At 38.7% G+C, this 24,946-nt stretch overlaps 1 protein-coding gene across 1 annotated transcript in view; it reads right to left on the bottom strand.

The window, feature by feature from the left end:
• ptprfa (protein tyrosine phosphatase receptor type Fa) overlaps positions 1–24,946 on the bottom strand; it is a gene marked incomplete at its 5' end in the record, with an annotated part of 188,387 nt that overhangs the window by 141,208 nt on the left and 22,233 nt on the right. Inside the window, 2 exons of the mRNA XM_079841132.1 lie at positions 14,273–14,414; positions 22,625–22,770. Coding sequence (XP_079697258.1) covers positions 14,273–14,414; positions 22,625–22,770 — 288 coding nt within the window. The remainder of the gene's footprint in view (positions 1–14,272; positions 14,415–22,624; positions 22,771–24,946) is intronic.

The raw sequence follows: 24,946 nt of genomic DNA on the forward strand, positions 1-24,946 counted from the left end.
ACTCTCTGATTAAAGTCAGTCTGATTAAATCTCAGTAGTGTCATGACGTTTGCATTTTTCAGATAGATATTTGAGGTCTCTTACCCCCGTTGTTGTCCACAAAACTTCAGTACCGAAACTTTGAAATAAAAGACAGGGAAAGCAATAAAGGGCATTGCTAACAACACATCCAGTCAGCCACCTACGTTTCTCATAACAAGCCGAGTGTAGCTTCATCCTCTGTCACTGGCCTGCTGCTGGATTTGTAAATCGCGTTGGTCCGGTTCGGGATCCTTAATCCTTTTTTTTTCTTCCAACAAACGCCTTGTGAAAGAATTTGGTTTAACTGCTGCCATCTCTACGAAAGTGATCATCCTAACAAGGTTTTGGCGGAGTCGGAGAGACGGTGTCGCCCGCGTACTTTCGCTTTAGTGGCCAAGAGCTTAAAGTTGAATGACAGGTGACGAGAACCAATCAGATTGGATAAAATAACATGCATCCAAATCTGATTCGCCAGGGACGCAGCGACCTGCGTCCGGAGGAGGATCTTTGAGAAAACCAATTAGAGACCAGCTTCAGGTCACATGCTGCCCGTAGATATTTGAACATCCATTTGTCTGGCGTCCCTCGCTCATGAAACCGCATGAAACATATTGAAGAACATATAAAATAGTTAACCGATCAAAGCCAGTTTTTATAAAATGCTGAGGCTCTTACTAACAGCCGGCACGTTGTATGAGTAAACTATTTTATTTTTATTTCATTTTTATATCATTTTTGTATACAAGTATATTTCTGGAATTTTGAGGGGGGCGGCGCCCCGGCACCCTCTATTGACCAGCCGCCACTAGTGCCGGCCCTACCTAATAAGCGATATAAGCAGGGGCCTCACGCCAGGCGTTAAGACAGTAATGTGTGCTAATAAGTTTGATAAAGTTTGCTTGTGCCAGTCGTGTTTGAAAATGAAGAGAACAGCGCTCGTTTTCAGTTCGAAAATGTACAAGCCTTCAAGTTTCCTAAGACGATACAGAATGTTTTGACCATCGGGCCAAACTGTTCTCTTTGTGCATTAACCGTTCCATTCCGTCCCGATCTGAGCCGGCCGGTGCGGATATGGTTTAGTTTTCTACTGTGGTGCTGCGATAACGGAGCAATTTGCAATGTAAGACAAACGAGTCAATTGTTGCCTTGGTAACGCAAGAGTTTACAGATGATACGTGATGTAAATAGCGACTTCGTCAACTTTTAACTGTATTATTAATTTGTGTTCACATCACTTAGCAAGCTACAGAGAAAATGGCAGACAGGCAACACACAAGTGATCGATCCCGAGTGGCAACATCACTACATGCATTCTAGTAGTACGGAAGTCGGTGAATGCAGGGAAACTCCTCACACCCCTTCATTCGAAGTGTGGTCCTGAAAAATCTTCGTTTGAAGGGCTATCTGGCCCTTCCCCTTATCCCTACCACTCCAGCCAAAAGAGAATCGAGACACCTCTACCCCTTCACATGAACGCACAAAACGAAGGGGTAGGGGAAAGGGAAGGGCTAAGGGGTTGAAATGGGATTGGGCCAATGTCTTGGAAATGTACGGTTAATCAGAATGCAAGTGTTATTCGCTGCGCTACAGTAATTCATTTAACATGTTAGACTTTTTCTGTTTATATCTCACTGCAGGTAATGAGGTAGTTAGTTTAGCGGTCAAGCGGCCAGCATCCATGTCTAGTCTATTCCATCTCAGTTATACAGTTTAACAATTGAGCGGATACATGGCTAACTGCCTCCGTAATAAAGTGCTTCTCTGCCAGAACGATTCCACCCCAGCAGGGCAAATTACTGCTCCTGTTGTGGTTACTTCACACACTGCTGTGTCGCTAAGCTAGCAAAGAAATGAACCAATGCCCTCTCAGTCTTGTAGTCCTTTCATATCTCGGTGTCTTTGAACTTCCATTTCTACTTTATTATTTGCTCAAAGGACTGAAACAAGGGTTCCAGAAGAGCAAAGGATGATCACAACAATATACCGTCCAGCCATGCAGAATGACCTCGAATAAAAGATACCAAGGACTAAGAGCAAGACACACAGGATTTGTAAATGAACCGGCCTACTTTTCACCTTAGCATAAATATTAACAACAGAGAAAATAATCAGAGCAGAACATGGAGCTAAGTTCAAAATGCGAGGGAATCGCACAAAACCTGTCAAGAAATGTCAGGGTCACATTTAATCCCAAAATCAAAAGAATTTTTAGTTAACCAAGGCCTTAGACATTAGGGATGGGTCTTATTGGTTTATTTAAAGCGGTGGTTCTCAAAGTGTGGTACGAGTACTCTAGTGGTATGCAGAGGTAACACTAAATAAATTAATGTTAAAACGCATACATTTTAATTTAATCTTTATTTGAGTATATATATATATATACTTTTTACATTTAAGTACAGTACAGTTTTAATTTAACTTGACAACACACTTTAATGTAATCATTATTTAATTATTTTATTTACCTGTATTTAAGCACAGTGCAATGTTAATGTACAAACTGTGTATTTTCAATGTTAAATATTCTTATTAGGAATAAACTGCCTCATTTTTGAACTGTGCAGAGCTGTAGCTACTGTACTTTAATGTTGGTCATTATGGTGGTACTTGGAGAGACAAATATTTTCTGAGGTGGTACTTGGTATAAAAAGTTTAAGAAACCACTGATTTAAAGGAATTCAATAATTAAAGGATTAAAAGGGATTTAAGGAAAAAATACACATAAATAAGAACGGTAAAAGTTACAGGTCTATTGTTGTTATTTGCAAATATATGCACACATTCACTCTTCATATGTCTACGTTTACAGTCATGTCAAATTCAGTTATAATTTACATGAATCATGTAAATAATGATTCAATTATTTTCAATTCAAAACGGTGAAATTTCTTAAAAATGTTGAGTTGTTTGCATCACTGAATATTACTGTCAAACGCTGATCGTTTCAATCGTAAAACAGTTGTCAAATATGAATTGTTTAGCTTCTTACATCTTACGACGCACTTGCATTGGAATGCACACTAACAGTTAGTCCCGCCTTCTTTGATTTGATTGGCCATCTCACTCATTCTGAGGCAGACCAGTCAAAAAATTTGGTAACACTTTATTTCGATGGTCCCTTTTGAACATTCTGTTGACTATAAGTAACTTTGCTACTACATGTCAACTAACTCTCACTAGAGTATTAGTAGACCGTTTGCTTAATATCTGCTAACTATTTATTGTGATGGTCCTCCAACAGACATTACACTGACTATAAGTAACTTTGCAACTACATGTCAACTTATTCTAACCCTAACCCTACCAGTCTACTAATACATTACTAATATTCTATTGAGAGTTAGTAGACATCTAGGTGCAACGCTCCTTATAGTCAACAGAATGTTCAAAAGGGACCATCAAAATAAAGTGTAACCAAAAATTTTACATTTAAAACTTTTTGTCATCCAAACAACATACAGTGTGAGTAATGGAGTAAAGCAGCAGCATCAAGAATATAAAATATTGTGTTTTTTTGACCATTTCTAATTATATTTGGCCATTTATAATTATATTGGGGCTTTTGGTTACGGCCCTGGTATTATTTGTTGCACAGCCTTTGTACAAATTTAAAGCTTAAAAAAATCACTGTATTACATTATTTTAAAGTAAATAATGAGAGTCCTCGAGATAAAAAATAATTGCTAACACAAAACGAATTTAGGCAAAAAAAGTGCTTTACTGTCATGAAAGTAGTCACACATAATTGTAAAAGTCCAAGAATAGGTTTCATTTCCTTTATGAAAAAATATATTTGTTTTTAACTTTTTTATTTTGATTACGTGATTTAATATGACCAGAAGTTTTTGTGAGATTCTTAACGCTCTGGCCTGAGGGTCTGAACACGGTGAGACGGTACATGCTTGTAGGAAAAGCAGTTTCTTCTGTGAAAAGCAGTCTGGAGGATTTCGAAGGATCTCTTTCAGCATTCAGTGACACCGTTGCTTTGAGTGTAAGACAGCCGAGCCGCGGTCTGTGATATGAGGTCATACCTCGCACATCCTCAGGGAAATTAAACCTAAATCGAAACGCTTTCTTCATTTATGACCGTGCCTGATGATGTTTAACACTGAGCATTTGAAATGACTGACCAATGTAAATACGACTGAAATGCCTTCTCGGGGGTCAAGTGCTTTGATGGCCTGAAACCTGGTGAAGAATACCACCATAGACATACATATGCCTATAACGCGGATTCAATTCACCATCATTAACGTCTGTCGTAAGCTCACAGATTAACAAGACATATTAAATTGGAAACCATTTAAGAAGCATGTCATGTTCAAAAGCAATAAGATTTTAACTAGAATTTATGATCCAATAAAACATGAATTAAATTCAGGGCCAATCATCACTGCCATAAGGAAATCCATTAGGAAACATAATGATTCATCATAAATATCTTAATAATATCTGCATCTCTTTCACATATTCTATTTGGTCATCGTTTCAAACCTGTATGACTTTATTTTTTCTTGAGGAACCCTAAAAAAAACTTTTCATTGCTTGAAATAAAATAAAATGTATATACAGTATATCATTTTTTTTTTACTTCAGCTACATTTCTCATTTTCATTTAGTTTAAGTTGAAGTAAATAACTCTAAATCTAAAAACTATACAGACATATTAAAAAAAAGAATAAAAATGAAAAGAAAAACAATACAATTTCTAAAACTTTAACTAAAATCAAAATGAAAACAGAAAATGTATAAATAAAAGTCAAAATAATAGTCTAATTGTCAATGATACTAAAATATCACTGTGGAACACAAAATAAGGTATTTTGAAAAAGTTTTGAACCTCACCGACTGGATTGTAAGGATAAAAAAAATCAGCTTAAACATTCTTGAAAATATCTTCTTTAGTGTTTTACAGAAGAAAGAAAGTCATTCAGACTCCTAAATTATGACAAAATTCCAATTTTTGGGTGAACTATCCCTTTAATGCAAATGCTCAGTTGGAAAATTCATGCTTTGATGCAGCTTTCGATGTGATGTTTCTGAGGAAGACGGATTGAAAGAGCATGCATAGCTCTTCATCCAAAGAAAATTGTCTTTCATTTCAATAATACATGATATGTGTAGAAAAAGAGTTTAGAAATGCTATCTCGGAGCTACGGCAAACATTTGCTCTCTATATAGTCCCAACATCAATTGAAATGAGACGTGTTCCTCTGTTGTTTCTCCTCCAGTGTCAATTATTCAACAGCTAGTCTCAGATCAATTTAAGGTGGAGAAGAGAATCAAAATGCTTAGAGGAAAATATTTCAAACATTCTATATTTCTGTGCCTCTCAACTGGATCAAACACCATCCCCACTAACAGAGAGATTACAGAGGCTCGGAAGACACAGATTTAGTACGACAGTTTAATGAGGACGCAATGAAGGTTAGCGGGACATTCTGAACTTCAACGAAAACATAAACACACAAACAACTGAATTAATGAGCCATAACAGCTTGAGTTACATGTCTGTACCATGTTTTTGTGGATATGGCTTTTTAAAAATGCACTGTGAAGTACCTTTTACGGCCTTGGATTACAACAGTATCTGACGATTGTAATCATGCAGTCTCATGGTAGACTGTAAAATGACCATATCAGAAACAGATACATCACTTTACCATGGTACCACCCAGTACTTCATGGGTTGTAACCGGCTGGAAAGAGAACATGTGAAGCAGATGGATAGATATATAAAGGGCTTCATTTAGCTGTGCTCATTCAAATGTAATGCTAATCATTTATGGATATTCTTCACTAAGTGCAACAGCAGCGCGTGCATGTGTGTTTATGCATGCGAGCATGTGATTAAGACTCAGTAGGTCCGCCTCAAACAGAGCTGGTGAGTGTTCGTCATCATTCATATTTCATTACGCTGCACATTCTGATCACAGACATCAGTCTCCCACTCTTCCCCCCCAGCATTAGGTGCACCTTCTGTCTGTTCTCCTCGTCTGGCTCTTTCTTTCTCTGCAGCAGTGGGCTTATAATTGCTCTGTAGTGTGGATTCTACAACAGACAGACAGACAGACAGAACGACAGACAGACAGACAGAAAGACAGACAGACAGAACGACAGACAGACAGACAGAACGACAGACAGACAGACAGAATGACAGACAGACAGAATGACAGACAGAACGACAGACAGAATGATAGAATGATAGATAGATAGATAGATAGATAGATAGATAGATAGATAGATAGATAGATAGATAGATAGATAGATAGATAGATAGATAGATAGATAGATAGATAGATAGATAGATAGATAGATAGATAGATAGATAGATAGATAGATAGATAGATAGATAGATAGATAGATAGCAGACAGAACGACAGACAGAATGACAGACAAAATGACAGACAGAAAGACAGACAGACAGATAGATAGATAGATAGATAGATAGATAGACAGACAGACAGACAGACAGACAGACAGACAGACAGACAGACAGACAGACAGGCAGGCAGGCAGACAGACAGACAGGCAGGCAGGCAGGCAGGCAGGCAGGCAGGCAGGCAGGCAGGCAGGCAGACAGACAGACAGACAGACAGACAGACAGACAGACAGACAGACAGACAGACAGACAGACAGACAGACAGACAGATAGATAGATAGATAGATAGATAGATAGATAGATAGATAGATAGATAGATAGATAGATAGATAGATAGATAGATAGATAGATAGATAGATAGATAGATAGATAGATAGATAGATCGATAGATAGATTTCAGACAGAACGTCAGACAAACAGAACGACAGACAGAATGACAGATAGACAAAACGACAGACAGAATGACAGAGACAGAACGACAGACAGACAGACAGACAGACATACAGAACAACATACAGACAGACAATACGACAGACAGACAGACAGACAGACAGACAGACAGACAGACAGACAGAACGAAAGACAGACAGACAGACAGACAGAATGACAGACAGAACAACAAACAGACAGACAGAATGACAGACAGACAGAACGACAGACAGTAAGCCAGACAGACAGAGCGACAGACAGACAGAACGACAGACAGACAGAACGACAGACAGACAGAACGACAAACAGACAGAACAACAGACAGACAGGCATAATGACAGACAGACAGAACGACAGACAGTAAGCCAGACAGACAGAGCGACAGTAAGCCAGACAGAACGACAGACAGAAAGACAGAGCGACAGACAGACAGAACGACAGACAGACAGAACGAAAGACAGACAGAACGACAGACAGACAGAACGACAAACAGACAGAACGACAGACAGACAGGCATAATGACAGACGAACGGACGGATGGAGGGACAGACAGACAGACAGACAGACAGACAGACAGACAGACAGACAGACAGACAGACAGACAGACAGACAGACAGACAGACAGATAGATAGATAGATAGATAGATAGATAGATAGATAGATAGATAGATAGATAGATAGATAGATAGATAGATAGATAGATAGATAGATAGATAGATAGATAGATAGATAGATAGATAGATAGATAGATAGATAGATAGATAGATAGATAGATAGATAGATAGATAGATAGATAGATAGATAGATACCTTTTACCAAACCTCAGTCAGATACGCTCACACACACACACACACACACACACGCACACACACAGTGATCTGGTGGTGAATTTAGCTGCTCTTAGTGTTAAATGTCTCCTGCAGGTGTATATGGCAGGTAGCCCAGTGATGCTGAGGAAGGAGGTGTGTGTTTACCCGGCTGCAGTACACAACTGATGGAGAGCTGAGTAATTGATATTTTGCTAAAGTGTAACTCAGCTCAGTGGGGGACTGGGCCCCTGCCAACCACTGGAAACTAAACCCATGTCATGGATCAGCAACTCTCTGTGTGTGAAATGCCAAAATGGAAATGGCATGTTGTAATTTCTGCCCACTGCCCTGTTATACGCATTAGCTGATCTTTGGAAAGGCCTTTCTAACAGCTTCAAGATGCAAGCCGGCGAGTAGCGGGGAGAAATAAACATATGGTATCTGTCTGCAGAGCATGTTTGCCGATAAGGAATGACTTTTGTGGGAAAAATACATTTGCAAATGTCTATGGGATAAAATTACCTGTCTGAATCACATCATCTATTTGCATGCACAGAAAGCGATGCCATATATTGGCTTTCTGTCAGGGGAGACGTGTGTTTACAGGTTTTACATTTATGTCACTTATAAGTTGAAATTTTATTTCGCTCCAGTTGACACTTCCTGTCATTCTGGAAAAAGATACCTAGAGGAGTTTTTCCATTCCTGGATGGTGGAGCATGTAGTGCTATGTTTTCAGGAGATCTTGAAAAGGCCTTGCACTTCTTGAGCTCAAATTTTAGATGCTGATCATTTCAGTGAAATCCCTTGGGGGGAGACTCTTTTTGGCATTCAGGTGAAAGCATTAGTTAGAGTACAAATGAGAACAAATGAGATGAGACGAGACTAAATGAGACAAGATGAAACCCGAACAGGCAAGATGATTTGAGAAGAGAAGAGAAGAGAAACAGAACAAGAATTGAAGAGAAAGATTAGTACAAATGAGCAGAGATGAGATGAAATTAGACAAGTTAAAATGATGAGATTTAATAATATAACAGGAAAACGAAAAGAGTAGAGATGAGACAAGACAGGATGAGACGAGAAAACAAAGTAAATGAGAGAAAGAGGAGATGAGATGCAAACAGAACTGACTCAAAGAGAAGAGTAGACTTGATTACACAACTTGACTAAACAGTAAAACATAAATGAATAATCCCTCAACAGAAGCGACACAATTAGCACTGATTTATTCTTATTGTCATGTTGTGCTTTATCTTCATGCTTGATTATTACTACCAGAGGTGGAAAGAGTAACAAAATATTCTACTCAAGTAAAAGTACTATTACTTCAATGAAATTTTACTTAAGTAGAAGTAAAAGTACTTGTCTAAAAATGTACTCAAAAGTAGTTCATTTAAAATATACTCAGAGTAAAAGTTACTGAGTTACTTTATTTAACTCTCCCGTGTAGGGTTGTAATAGAATGAGATTTTCACGATATGAAAACATCAGTTTCACATCACGGTATTAATTATTTAATAAATAAACTGTATTATTAAATTATGGTTATTATTATCACCAGTTAAAATGGCATTAAATTAATGAAAACTGATTTTTTTTTTTTTTTTTGGTTGAACAAATGCTTTATTATAAACTTGAAACCATTTTTTTTTTTAAATTTCAACAAAACATGTCTAATGAACTAAATAAATTATTATGAATTAGATTAACAACTTTAAGAATAATAGAGTCCTAAGAAATGTTTTTTTTTATGATTTAATACAAATACATTGCCAAAACGGTGGTAATCAAATACTTATCCTTTCATTTTTGGGGCAAAGCGCTGCTGTTTTACTAAATTAAACCATAGATTAAAAAATATATTCTTAAATAATGTTTAAATTATGTAATATTATTATTGTTGTTATTATTATTATTATTATTTTGACAAGTATTCTATAGGCCTACAATAGTAATATATTTCTGTCACAATTTCATCTAGTTAAACCGTTTATTTTGACGGGTTTTAGTGAGGACCTATTTCAGGGAAGATCTGTTTCAGAGTGTATTTGATAATGGCCTTTAATCAAGTAAAATAATGAAAATGTTCATTAGAGGGTCTCAGAACAGCTCTGGAAATGTTCATACTGTATGTTCATGCCCAAATATGTTTTTTGAGACGTTAAACACCACGAGCATCGCGTAGGCTACTTAAGTATGTAGGCTAGTAGACGAAACGGCGCTGCTCATTCACACAGAGACAGAACAAGCAGATCATATATTTAAATAGCTGTGTTTTGAGCTTTAATATTCTCAGACCATGACGCGATTTGATTTATTGTACAGCTCTACTGTTGATGTATTCATTCATCCATCAGTTCGCGTGTTTTACGTGACATCTGCGTTATACTGTAGGTAATTCCGGGATTCCCTCTACATCACAGAAAACATTTGGCCTTAAGTTATAAACGTACCTTTATCTGCACAGAGGGATGGTGTTCCCGAACATGTTCTATGTGTTTCCTCCTTTGCATCAACATTTTTTTGCTAATTTGATATCCTCCAGGACAACACCCGGCTATTTTTGGTCTTTATCCAAAGTTTTTCCATACTATCCCGGGGTTCACGACGGCGTTTCGCTTTCAGCTGGCTCTGATGTCTGTCTTGTCCGCCCGTCTCCCGCCCTTCAATTCAATGCAGTCGTTTTCGGATCGCGTTTTTCCCCCCTTTGTAATATTTATTTTTACTCAGTAACGGATGTGGTTTAAAATGTAGCGAAGTACAATACTTCAAACAAAACATACTTAACCCCTTCCCTGTCACCGTCCCGCTGGCGGGTCACCTGGCACTCTTTTTTTGATCGGCTTTTTTTCGTATCATATATTTGAGTAATTATCATAAATTAGGTATCATTCGAAAGCTTACAAACTCAAAATTCATCCTGTGAAAACCGTTTTGAAATTGGACGTTGCGTTACCATGGAAACGGTACTTTAAATTATTCTAGCGGGCTCCTCCCCTAGTGGGCGTCGTCATGTTTTATATTACAACATTTATTTTAACTACTTTATAATCAAAATATTTTCTAATCTTGACAAAACACATATCGTCGGAAAGGTCTGAGTCTCAGGGTTCCATATTTGGTGACCATTTTGTGATGGAAGGGATATTTGGACAGAAATTTACAGAAAAATGCATCAAAAAAACAATCAATGGAATATGTGTGACACCCGGTGGCTATTTGTGGTACAGCGCCTAAACAAAATCTCATGGGAACTTCAATTTTTGTGATATCAACTTCAAATTTGGAACACAACTTGGTTAGACATATGGCTTTGATTTTATAGTAATTTTAGATTAAAATTTTTTTGTAAAATATATATTTTATATAAAATAAAAATATTTAGTACAGTATTTTTTTTTTTACAGTAAATTTAAATTTCCATAACTTTTTCATACTTTCATATATTGAATTCACTTCAGCAATAATCTGCCGAGTGTCTGCTTTAAAACAAGACCAAATTTAGGTCTATATTCCAAAGCATTCTTGAATTACAGCCCTTTAAGTTTGGATAGTGCATTTTCATGTGTATTCTCAAAAAGGGGGGTGACAGTTAGTAAAAGTAAAATTACAGATTTTTAAAACTACTTAAAAAAGTAGAAGTACGCAGAAAAACTACTCAATTACAGTAACGCGAGTAAATGTAATTTGTTACTTTCCACCTCTGATTACTACCATGTGTTCCACTTTGTAATTGTCAATACACACAGCTCAAATTTGAGAAGACCATTTTGGTAATAACCAGCCAAGAAAATCTGCTAGTCTGTGGAGAGAACACTGATGTAAACCAAAGGACGGGTGAGGAAAGTTGCTCCGAATATAATGTGATCACAGACATGACACCTAACCTACAAACCTAATTCCTGCACAGGTTCAGCCCGCTTGCTGATTCGTGGCTCAGAACGCACATTTAACAACACTTTGAATGGAAAACACGAGAGAGCGTGGCCCAGTTTCCAACACAGTTGGCATCATATGAACCCACAATTGTCCTCCCTCTAACTGAATTCCCCAGATTAGTGCGCAGATATATTACAAAAGACAAACACCCTGATTTGTGCCCCGTGGTGCCATGCTATGACTAGAAACGCCTTTCCAAGAGGATGTTGAATTTCAGTGAGCTGTAACCGTGGACTAAATCAAGCAGCCGCATCGGCTCTTTGTCTAAGAAAAGAATTTGGACTGAGATTTATCACCGTGTAGTATCAGCACCTCCATATTCCTCATGTTTGAACATGAATCTAGCAGCAGTGTACAGCACACTCACATAACACATATTGCCTCTATCTCTACGCGCGTGTGTGTGTGTGTGCTGTAATCTACCATAGGGTCAGAGGGCCAGGCATGGAAAAATCACTCTATCAGAGCAGCAGGCGCAGGTAATCTACTCAAATGTGCCCTGAAATGAACTTGAATCTTTAAACACACACACACAACTCTTTGCTTTGAGCAGAGGAACCTCAGCGAGGCTTACTGAGAACAGAGGCAGCTATCAGAACGATGCACATGTTCCAATCCTGTGGAGGAGAGTGTGTGTTTCCTCCCCTCACAGTCCTGTGAGATGGAGGGCTGATAAGCTTCATAACCATCAGCAGAATAACAAACCACTGAGAACAATACGCCTGGTTTTTGGCTGAACTTTTCCTGTGAGTCAGCATGTGAGAAGGAGGCAAGAAACACTTCTTGGGAGTTTTTTTGGGAAAATATATTAATGTCAATTTTTTTTTTACTGAGATTGGAAATAGTTCCAAGCAAAGTCACAGATTAACTGGCAACACACAGTAGGTGGTGTTTCGTTCCTGATTGAATCAGTTGAGTAAATTATTCAATGACTCACTCATAAAGGGCATAACTTAGGTGCTTCTCATTTCTTATTTGTGCATCCTCGTTTCTTTCCCTCGCTTCCTTTCCTCGCGTCTTAGCTTCACCCCCTTAGGATGCGAGGGAAGGATACACCTGTGTATCTTTGCTCATGAGTCCTCAGGAAGCTTCATCGCTCCTCATTCCTCGCCTCCTCGCGGTGCAATTAGAGAATTGAGAAGTCCTTCAAAATGGCATGAGGACATAGGAAACGAGGGAATGAGGAAGCATCAATTTGAGAATTGAGAAGCACCCCTTGAATCATTCCTGAAGGGATTTTTGAACAAATTAGTTAAATGAACTATTCAATGACTTCATAAAGAGAGTCACTTAATTCAGTCCTGAATGTTTTGAATGAATCAGTTAAAATGACTCACTCATAATTCCTAAATGAACCAGTGATTTGAATGAATCAGTTGAACGAATGATTCAAATGACTTGCTCATAAAAATACCAGAGTAGGTATTTCTTTTGTATAAATAATTATTAATAAATATACATTTTAATATGAATATAGACCTACAGCGTCAGTTGCGTCACTCACTGCCACTCACAAATTCTCTCCCCTGGCCTCATGGGACAGTAAAATGTCCATCAGATACACACTTAAGAATCTCAATGGAAGTAATAAGTAATCCCGGTACATTTCACCTACTGTTTTATGAGTACAGTACTGTGAATTGGGACATACTACTTTTCACATACTGTGGTTCACCTGCTATATAGTAAGGAAGTATGCCAATTTTGATGGAGCCAGTCACTTGATTCATTTATGTTTTGAACAAATCGAATGAATACATTATTAAATGACTCAATAAAAGCAGTTACTTGTCGGCACCTACTGGTGTAATGATGTAACCTGCAGAAAAACTGTCACTAAAAAATCCCCACCACAATATATATCCTTTCATCTTCCATCTATCTCTTTCTCGGTCTTCCTCAAAGTCATTAAACATTAAAACTGCATTAAAACTATTTTATTTCCATAGTGATGACTGACAGGTTGGTATAAAGTGGCTGTTCACATCTGAATCGGAGCTGAATGTAAGTTTGCAGTGGATTGTGTTTTTTTTTACCCCGACATTGAGGCTAAAGTTCAAGGTTATCCTCCATAGCATCTCCTAGGTGACATCAGACAAAAAGGAATGTTGTTTTGGAGGTTGCAATTTATTCGTTTTTCTTCTTTGGAGTAACATTCACTGATGAATAATGTGCAATAAGAGCAGGAATGTGTATTAAAAAAAGTAAAAAGCAAAAGCAGAAAGTAAACAGCATCAGTTTTGATGTTGACTTTAATCAGATCTCCCCGCTGTGTTAAAGTGCAACAGGGTAACTTCATTAAACAAAGTGAATATTTGCCATGGCTAACAGTGATTACATGTGGAACCTCAAGTTAAAAGGAAACTACCATGAAAAGCTCTTTGCATGATCCGCCCCTGCTCCAGCTCCAGTCAGTCGGACCACCTGCTGAATCTAACTTCAGCTCAATTCCTGTTTATGTTCTCAGAATGGTAATTATCTGAGTGAAACTGAGTGTGAGAGGAACCAAAAATACTAGTCTAGTCTACAGTCAGCGTTTCTTTATTTTCACATCTGCTCCGTTCCTAATTGCACAATGCATGCAAAGAATTGAGATAAAACGACTGTAGTTGAACATCTTCATGAAGTGCTAGGACAATAATATGCTGTTTCAGAGAGAGAGAAAGAATAGTATAGAGTATATTCTTACCTTCTAGTACAGTGAGTTTAGCGCTAGTGTTAATTTCTCCAACGCTGTTGGTAGCCGTGCACTCATAAATGGCCTCATCTCGATGTGTCCGTAATGGCTGGATCCGCAGCACAGAGCCTGAGCCATCATCAAACTCTACTACCTGATAAACACAGACATACAGATGATATTAGACATTTCCAGCATCAAAAATTAAATGCTTCTCTTCAAATAGACAATCAGGCATATCCACTGATCTGCATGCATTAAAACTAGCTTATATGTATGAATCTGCACAAATTTGGTCCAGTTTGTATGAAAATTAATCTGAAAAATGACATTCCTAAGAATATATATACCAGTTAAAGTAATAAATAAAACATAAATGCATGAATGAATAACTAAATGCAAAAATAAATACATTTACTACAAGTTACTGGGCTTGTACAATATACACTGATCAGGCATAACATTATGACAGGTGAAGTGAATTACACTGATGATCTCTTCATCACAGCACCTGTTAGTGAGTGGGATATATTAGGCAGCAAGTGAACATTGTGTCCTCAAATTTGATGTTGTTCATGCCCAAATATGCCAAATTTGATGTCTGCTAGAAGCAGGAAAAATGGGCAAGCGTAAGGATTTAAGCGAGTTTGACAAGGGCCAAATTGTGATGGCTAGACGACTGGGTCAGAGCATCTCCAAAACTGCAGCTCTTGTGGGGTGTTCCCGGTCTGCAGTGGTCAGTATCTATCAAAAGTGGTCCAAGGAAGGAACCATTGTGAACTGACGACAGGGCCTCTTTCAGCAGATAATGTGCCCTGCCACAAAGCAAAAATGGTTCAAGAATGGTTTGAGGAGCACAACAAGGAGATTGAGGCGTTGACTTGGCCTCCAAATTCCCCAGATCTCAATCCAAACAAGCATCTGTGGGATGTGCTGAACAAACACAAACAAAAGTACAATCCATAGAGGCCCCACCTCACAACTTACAGGACTTAAATGATCTGCTGCTAACATACTGGTGCCAGATCCCACAGCACACCTTCAGGGGTCTAGTGGAGTCCATGCCTCGACGGGTCAGGGCTGTTTTGGCAGCAAAAGGGAGTCATAATGTTATGCCTGATCGGTGTACTTGTAGATTTAGTGCATGTGTCACATGGACTACATTTATAGTGAAGTTGTGTCCTTTTAAAGCTCGACAGTATAAATTACAATCCACTTTTCTTGCATGGACGAAATCATTTGTGGTGCATCATTTTGTGGTGCATGGAATATAAAAACAAATTCAGGGAAGAAACAACATCAGGGTTGGTAAATGATAATAAAGCTGTCATTTTCATTAGTGTTATTTGTTTGCACTTATTATCAAAATCATGACAGAAATAGAATAAACCAGCCAAAATGCCTTGAGTTCCAAAAAGTGATAAAATGAGAGATGGTAACAAACTCGCTCACTTTTTAAAAACATACAGAGGGATCAGCTCACGTACAGTGTAAATTTACTGCACTGGGTGTGTGAGACAGAGAGAGTTAAAGTAAGTGAGATGCCGCTGCTGTCAGACCCCGTCTCGTTCACGCTCAATCAACTCTGTTGACAGTGTGAGGAGGGTCGTCTCAGGGAGCCCTCATGCCTGCGTTGCCGTCAGCCTCTCTCTGTTTTTAGGTTGACTGCCAAATTGAGATCAACCTGAGCTCCCCTGCTGGAGTCCCGTACTGTCTAAACTGATGTTGAAAAAAAAACGCAACATTCCCTGGAATGAAATACTTTAGTTTGAGCTTATGAGCTATCACAGTAGAATAGCTTTAAATGGGCTGTATTTTTGCCAGAGTTCTGTAGTATCAAATTTCTCTTTAATAATTTGATTTAAGGTTCAAAAACGTTCACGGTTTGTCATGATTATTTTCCACGTTACCTGACTTTTCTGTTTTTGTTACTGTACATTAAAGACTTCAAAAACTGTTATTATATAAATGACGAGTGCTTCTCGTTCGGGACGGGCAAAATTGCTGAATACTGAATGGGCACTGATGCGTAAACATGAGTTGTTCATTTGCTCATACTTGCAGGCATCATAATTATAATGATGTCTGAGCCATTTTTGCAGCTTAGTTAAAATAAATGGTCTAGTCCACTTGCATTCTGCCAGACTCCATGGCTCTTTTCCAAAACATAGTGAGCTGCCTTGCTCTCAACTGAAACCTCAAACGGGACAGATCTGGAATGTTCTACATAGGCAAAACTTAAAAAATAGTTCCTCATAACTTTCTCTCATCATTTCAGTAGTCTTGATTTAGCATGTTGTTAAGCTATACTATGTGATACCCTAATAAGCAAACAACAACATAGCAACAACGTAAATACTGAGTAATATTAAAATTTGTAATTGAATTGAATTATATTTATAAACACTTTCTGGAATTAAAGTAATTTTAATATCAATATATCTTGCCTTCTCATGCTGCCTAATTTGGAACAGCTTTTGTGTTGTGAATGTGCCTATGAAGTCTGACTATTAATTATCATGGTGATGATGATGATGATGATGATGATGATGATGATGATGATGATGATGATGATGATGATGATGATGATGATGATGATTGTTATTATTATTATTATTAAAGGTGCAGTAAACGATTTTTCAAAAACGCTGTTGAAACATTGGTCGGACCGAGCACCACAACAAACGTGAAGCCAATCAGCATTAAGGGGCGTGTCCACTCTTGATGAGGGAGGAGAGAAAGTGAGCCAATCAACTGTAGGAGGCGTGTTGACTCATGATGGGGGAGTAGAGAGTGAGCAAGAGGGAGATTTGAAGAAAGAAAAATCACAAATCGCTGGAAAAAGAAGGATTAAGATCAGGCAAGAGCTTTAGGACCCGCTTTAATATTAGAAAAGCTTCCCAGCGCTGGAGAGACCTACATGCAGTGGTGGGCTGTCAGGGCCCTGTCAAAATCAATTTTTTTTTTTTTTCATAATTCAATTAAATGAATGTGTGTTTGAACATGTCTAAATTCAATTATTGTCTATTTCAGTGTTACAATTATATTTCCAGAAAGAATGTGGTTATTTTTTGTGAGGCTGAGCTGTATTCTCCATATGTTTTCATGTAAACGGATCACAGCTCTGTGGACCAGCACTAGTAGAATAGCTAGCCTTCCGTTGAAGCTGACATTTTCCATTTGATCATAACTTTGACTGACGTGTGTCATCAGCCAATCAAATGTTGATGTGTAGCGATAGAACGCCCCAGAGGCCCAGCGATGTGTCGGCGCTACCCCCCGCTGATGTCATCAGCCGTTTGAACTTTTGGCGGGTTGTGAGCGATCTAAGTGAAATAAGCTATGGCCAGTGCACAAGCTTCGTATGCATCCTGATGTCAAGCCGGTAACGTTAGCTGACAAGCTGTTTTTTCTGAGTTTCTTTCGATGTTCTTGTTGGTCTGTGTTTTTGTTTGTTTGTTTAAGAGTATTTGTGCCAGTGAGTTGATTTTGATTCATTTCACCAGTTGCCTAAACGGTGACACGTGAGTGCAGCGGTATCAATAAATTTTGTCTCGCGTGTCCTTTTATGTTGCTTGCCCCCTTCCCAACGAGCACTTTGAAAGCAGGGTTCATAACAGTAGTGCAAACAGTGCATGATTGTATTTTGTATGCATCGGTGTGTGTGTGGTGTTGTTATGGTGGCGGTGTGGGGTGTGTTGATCGTTAGTGAAGGCCCTGACTGAAACCCCACGGTACGCTTCTGCCTACATGGGAAGGCCTGAAAACGAACACCAAGGTTGCGTTGTTTCTGCTCCATACCGGAATAACACTGGTTTTCACAGAACCAAGAAATGCTGTTGTTGTAATGTTAGACATAGTTATAGGACAGTTTTGAGTGTCATTGTTTGTCTGGAGCTGCTGTCCTACAACCAACTCTTTACTCTTGTGTACTGTACAGTGTGTTCTTTTTTTGTGCTTCCTTATCATTCGTTCATCATCTTTGCTTTATTTTTTGTGAAGCATCATTTTGCTTCGCTTCTGCTATGATACATCCACTCTTGCACTGCGTGTGTAACAGAGGCCAGCTAGTGCTGCTCGACTAGAGAATGCAATGTTTAGCGTCCTTAGTGTGCCGGCCTCGAATGTCAGCGATCGTGTTTGAGACCAGCTTAGAGTGAGGCGGTTATTTGCGGGCTGTAAAGTATTTGTGAATTTTAGAGGCGGAGCAATGAAGAGAGGGGGGTTGGGTTTGTTTGGCTTGATTACAAAAATTGACAGTGTTCAACAACAATTCTGGGAGATTGCATACTGCACCATTAAGTCTGATTATTTATTAAAGAGGATTGTGAATACTTCTCATGTTGGCAGCTCACTAGATTTTGGAACAGTTATAGTATATTATATATAGTATATTAGCCACTACAATATTTAGACACTTATAATAATGATATATTATTTATAATGAATTATTATAAAAAATAATAATTATTAATTAATTAAATATGATTATGAATGCTGTTTATGTTTGGCAGTCACTAGTGTATTATCCACGGCAGAACATGTTTTAGGCAGACCAGCAGGACAGATGACCGTCCAAGAATTTGGTCACCCTAAAGTGTCCACAGCAGACACATCAGACCTGTGCCACCTGTACTGCCAACTGTACTGCTGTTGAATCTGCCAGCTGAGGCTAAAACTGCATCAGTGCCAGGACAATGAGGGATGAGCACTCTACTATTGGCTGGAGAGCAGGATGACCTGTCAGACCTCGTCGACTCATTCCTCCAAAAACGTCGCATCTGACTGTCTGGGGCCAAACAGAGGCCACAATAAACTCATCAGCAGTAGCATCAGGTCCAGATGAGCCTCTCTTTGGCCTGTTTCAGGCCAGAATAGAGAGTCTGCTTATATCTGGGGTGGAATCAGGGCAGCGGTGTTGGCATGCACTCTCAAAATGCTCTGCATTATACAGATGTGATCAGTTTTGCAGTGCTGTTATCCCAGGTACAATCCACCTGGAGTAACCTGGTGTAAGTGTCTTAGTCACAGAAACAATGGCTATAGTTAAACACCACTACTAAATATATAACATAGTCAAGTGAATTATATTTTAGCTTAGTTGTGAGTTTGCAGTCTTTTATAAAAAATAAATAAATAACAAGTGCAACAAAACCAATAAATGAAATCAATCCAAGACAGTAAATAAATCACATCTTTCTACTGTGATGGGTGAACAAAACTACAAAGTCTGATTAACAAATAAATGATTCTTATGAATCTGTTCTTTTCATTGAATCATTATTTAGAGTGGTTCTTGAACATCTCCCTCCACAGAATGCATTATTCAACACACTGGTTTGAACCTACAACCTTTTGACCCAGACTAACACTACCGTACAAAAGTTTGGAGTCTGTAAGATTTTTAAAAGGGGTCCTATTATGCCCTTTTAAGAAGTCTTGATTTAGTTTTTGGGGTGTACTAGAATATGTTTTCATGGTTGTTCAAAAAACATTCTTTTTCACATATTTTACATTATTACAGCTCCTCTCTCCACAGTCTGGCTCGAACACGCCAATTTCGATGAAGCCCCTCCTTCTGAAATACGAAATGTGCTGTGTTAGCTGGCCCAGTGTGTTGTGATTGGCAGCACTCGGCACGTGTTCGGGAAATGTCCCGCCCCTCCATAACTGCGAGTTCAGTCAGGTTCACTTAAGTCAAAAACACCATAGACAAACTTTTAGTCAACTTTTTATTGGCATATTTTGCAACAAAATGTACATTTGGCGATGTGGCTCTGTTCTAAATTCCTCATCCTTTTTAATGAGCTCCATGAAAAGCCAAGACAGGGAACCGCAGGACAACCCCCCCATTTAGAACAGAGTATAAATCAATGACAACAGAATGACATTGATTAAGTTAAACACAGTTGAAGGAGGAGCTGGGGTGGAGGTGGGTTACAAAGCAGCGTGCAGCAGAAGCAGCCAAGCAGGCAGATTGAAGTGAAGCTACGCTTAAGTAAGGCGCCCTGTTTGAGAGTTGCGGATTGAGTGCAGAGGAATTGGATCAGCTGATATGGGTGGGGTTGAAATTTTTCCAATCAGCTGATGGCGGAGTTTGACTACGTGGCCTACCTGAACTAACGCAGAATGCTTGATTTCTCAATAAAATGTGCAGCACACTGTAAATGTTAGGGTTGTAATGTTCAGGAATCAGAAACAGTGTTTAAAATACATTTTAGCTAAGTTCGTCAGCCTTATGGTGCGTTCACACCGGACGCGAATGACGCGATTCGCACAAGTGATTTACATGTTAAGTCAATGCAAAGACGCGAATAGACATTCTACGCGCAAATGAGGCAGCACGGATGACACGGCGCGAGCTGAGCGAATTGAGCATTTGAAGCGTGATTCGCGTGAAAGACGTGAATCGTCCGAGTTGAAAAATCTGACCTTTGCCGGATATTCGCGCTGTGTTAACCAATCAGGAGCTTGCTCTTGTAGTGACAACAACGATGAGAAAATCTGGTTTATATTAATCATATATTAATATCTGGTTCAGACAAGTGTGCATATGATTATCACTGTGATAACATTAAATGACATGAAACACAACCCAGTCTCTTTTTGTTAAATGCAAGTTTATGTATGATCAATAATACAAAAGTATAAGTAAAATGTATAAGAAGCTTGAAATAAAGCAAACAATTCAGTCAAACATTCAAAGTCAGTGCTAGTCGGCTACAACGGTAACGTAAAGTTATAGCCTAAAAATAAAAAAGTAATGAAACTTCACTTTGCGCTCAGCCTAAACGATTTGCCAGGGAACAAATTATAGATCCATGAGACCAAAGATCGGCCGTTACATATACACAAGACGAATTATAGCTCGAGACACCACAGAGACATCAGAGCCAGTGGGAAATGTCTGAAGGACTGGCCGAGGAAAGGCTGCTCTCGCCGGGGATAACAAGCGCGGAGCGCCGCTGATCGCCTGGATCTCACAACTCCGAAAACGCCAGATAAAATGTTCTAATTGGCACTCTTTTTATAAATAAACCACAGATTTGAGCTTTAAACAACTACATTATCGTCTGAAAAAGTCTTAAAACTACGTTTTGTCACACATTAACAGTAGAATTTTAACAAAAAAGACAAGTAAACACAGCCCATGTCAGCCATTTCTCAATGAGACGAACCGCCTGGCAGAAGCCCCTCCCATGACGCGAATTCGCATCTGTTGTGAAGCGAATGTCACGTGCGAATGAAGCAAGTAAACTCAAAATGTTCAAGCGTCCAACTTCGCACGAAAAGCAACAACGCTGTCTTCTCTAATGCAGCTCAACCAGGTCTCGCACCATTCTGGGTGGGGATTATTTAAATGAGTAACATTATACTTCATAAGATCCAGAAAAATTGTGTTGTAGTCCAAACAAGGCATTCTTGTAGTTCTTAAAAAGGGGATTCTGTTAAATAAAATATCTCACTTTGGAGTGGACTTTGAGCTTTGTAACCTTGCAGATCTTTTTTATGTTCAGACAGCAACATTACACACTGACTAAATTTGAAAAAGTGGAACATTGTAATAGCACCCCTTAAGAGGTTTTAAAAGAAGTCTTTTATGCTCACAAAGAGTGCATTTATTTGATAAACAATAATATCTGACACATGTGACTGGGATAGATGTCCTGTCTTGCAGTATCCGTGAAAGAAAGAGCCCACACTTTCTTTGCCAATGAGAAAACTATTCATTGTGTGTGAGTTTTCTGACATGTTTTGGAGCGGTTGAAGTAATGGGGACAGTTTAACGGAGTAGCTATGTTCGGCAGAATTTAATCTCTCTTGTACAGCACCTTTAATTTTCCAGTCCAAAAAGAAGTGCGGCATTTGTCTTTTTTGTCGTCAGCATTTTTTGGCCTTGCTGTCTTATTAAAAATACATCTCCCTGCCACCTTAGTGACCATAGTTTTTGACCTGGGATCAAGCCTGCAGTACTTGTTGACCACACATAATTTGAGCTCACATCACTACACATCATATCTATGTTACACTTGTGTAGGTCAGTTTAGCATACTCTCTGCAGTACAGATATCAGCACTGATGTATGAACTCAAAGAAACACTCGACACTCCAGAGCCCAGAGCGGGTCATGATAAAAGCTGAAAACCTCTCGCACATGATCTTAATCAAAGAGTGCTGCAGTATAATACGAGATGTCTTGAAGCCACTGGTGAGAAGAAATAGTAGATCTCTGTTGCATCTGATTTAATGTTCTGGTAAAAGAACAGCTGGCAGAAAGCAGGGAGATTTCCCATATGATGCTCCACATCACATCCGATCAGAGCGCAGGCACAAACAAAGCACATCTCATTATTTCAAACCCACCTCAAAGCGCTGTGAGCTGACTTTCTTGCCCTTCTTCATCCAGGTGATTCGTGGTTTGGGCTCCCCGACCGCCTGGCACACGAAAGACGCCACCCCTCCTGAAATCCCTGTCTGATCTTCAGGAGTCTTAATGAAACTGGGCATGCCTGCGAGAGAAAGAGAGAGAAACATTACAGTAAAATAACTATTGTTTGCCCTTGACAGCAATCAGATAAAACAAAGAGTTTGTCTCAAGATACCAAATTTTGCAATCAAAAAGCAGGTCTCATTTCAAACTCAAACAAACTCATCAAATTCTTCCGAGATTTTATTTCGTTTAAGTGAGAACTAAAGAGCTGTTGTACTGTATTTTCTTTGCACTCTCATAGCAAACGACTTCAGAATGTCAGAAATATAGTGCACAAGTCATATGGAATATATTTTTGGATACTCCATTTTTTGGAGCTTGACAATATAAATCTCAAATCGCATGGAAAATAGAATCTTGAACATTCTGACTCATGTGTCACCCGGGTTATTATGGACTATGTTTGGAACGAGATTCTTGGATGATCTATTCCTTTAAGTCTCCTGAGCTATGAAGGAGCAATCACTGAGCTGTCCTTGCTAGAAGCATTGGAACAAAAGCAGATCTTTTAACAGTGTCTAAACCCTGCCTTGAGCTAGACCTCCTGGACAGTGCAAGTAATGTTCCTCCATGTGCACTGGGTCACGTCCCTCATGGTGAGAAACAATAAATGCGGGCAATATGGGGGGAATTCTATTTCCCCTATTGCCTAAGCTCTCAGCTTGGCTGTACTTGAGATAACAATAAACAGTTTATAAGCCATGAGAGCTTCATCTCTGAGGATGTATCGAAAGCATAATTAAATGCTCTGACAGAATACGAGCCATGGCAACCCAAACAAATTGAGCTCCCTGTCCACCGCCATCCCCTGGTGAAAGCGTGCCTGTAGAGGAACAGAGAGCTGACGGGAACGTAATTAAAGATTCCAGCCATCCAGCGCTCCGCAGGGAACAACAGATATATCATAACGTGCACTGGCTGCTTTGTTTACCTCTGTCTCTGGCTACAGATGCATAATGCAAACTGCCGCCTGCGCTGGAGACAATGTCTTCATCATTTCTTTGGCAGGAACTGTCTTGGTACCAGTTTCTGTCCAGGGGACCTTGTCATTTTCTCTTTCTCTAATTCTCTCGCTTCATGGCATTGATGTCAGCAGAATTGATGTCATTATGGCCACCCTCGTCTGATGCAGCGTGTTCAGAAAGTATAGCCTGCCAAAAGATTCTCTGACTTCACATGAGGTTTATGCCAACTTTCCCTATCTATCTATCTATCTATCTATCTATCTATCTATCTATCTATCTATCTATCTATCTATCTATCTATCTATCTATCTATCTATCTATCTATCTATCTATCTATCTATCTATCTATCTATCTATCTATCTATCTATCTATCTATCTATCTATCTATCTATCTATCTATCTATCTATCTATCTATCTATCTATCTATCTATCTATCTATCTATCTATCTATCAATCAATCACAGGGCTCGACATTAAGCTTGTTCACGTGCTCAATCTGTCATTCACTTGCTTGTCTGGAAAAAAATCTATTTTTTTTTTTTGTGTGTTGTAAATATAATAATTTATTTTGACTGTTACCAATCAAATTAAATCATTTACACTGAAAAATTACACCTGCATTAAATAATGTTATGAGATTGTTTTAAATATTTTTTGAATATACAAATAAGAAAAGTTGGAAAGAATGTTTAAACATGAAACTAAAACGGCAGTAGGTGGCGCAGGTGACCGTCTGAATGAGTGAGTCATTGAGTCGATTCGTTCAAACGACTGATTCATTCAGGAATGAGGCGGTCGTTTACGAACAGGTCATTGAATCTTTGATTCAACCGATTCATTCAAACACTGAATCATTCACTAACACGCTGTTGCTGTGACATTCGTTCTGCTGTGATCTTTGTTTGGAACTATTTTCGCTGCTGAAATTGAACAAAACAGGCAATATTGCATCTAAAATGTAAGTGACTTAATTTTAATAATTGTTTATGGAACTGTCATATGAAATCAGTGTATTGTTCAGTCGTGATGGTATTCAGGAAAACAGCACTCTTGCTCGTGTGATGTTGTTTAACTGTATTATATGTTTTAAATATAAATAAACTCCTCATTTCTACATTTTTACTGCAGTGTGTTAACTGAGTTTCTCTGTGTGAGCCGTGCACATTTGTTGTGATTTCTCCTCGAGAGGTGGCGTGAGCGTCAACAGCACAACCGTCAGTTCATTATA

The sequence above is a fragment of the Gobio gobio genome (assembly GCF_949357685.1).
Source record: "Gobio gobio genome assembly, chromosome: 17".
In the NCBI taxonomy this organism is placed as follows: Eukaryota; Metazoa; Chordata; class Actinopteri; order Cypriniformes; family Gobionidae; genus Gobio; species Gobio gobio.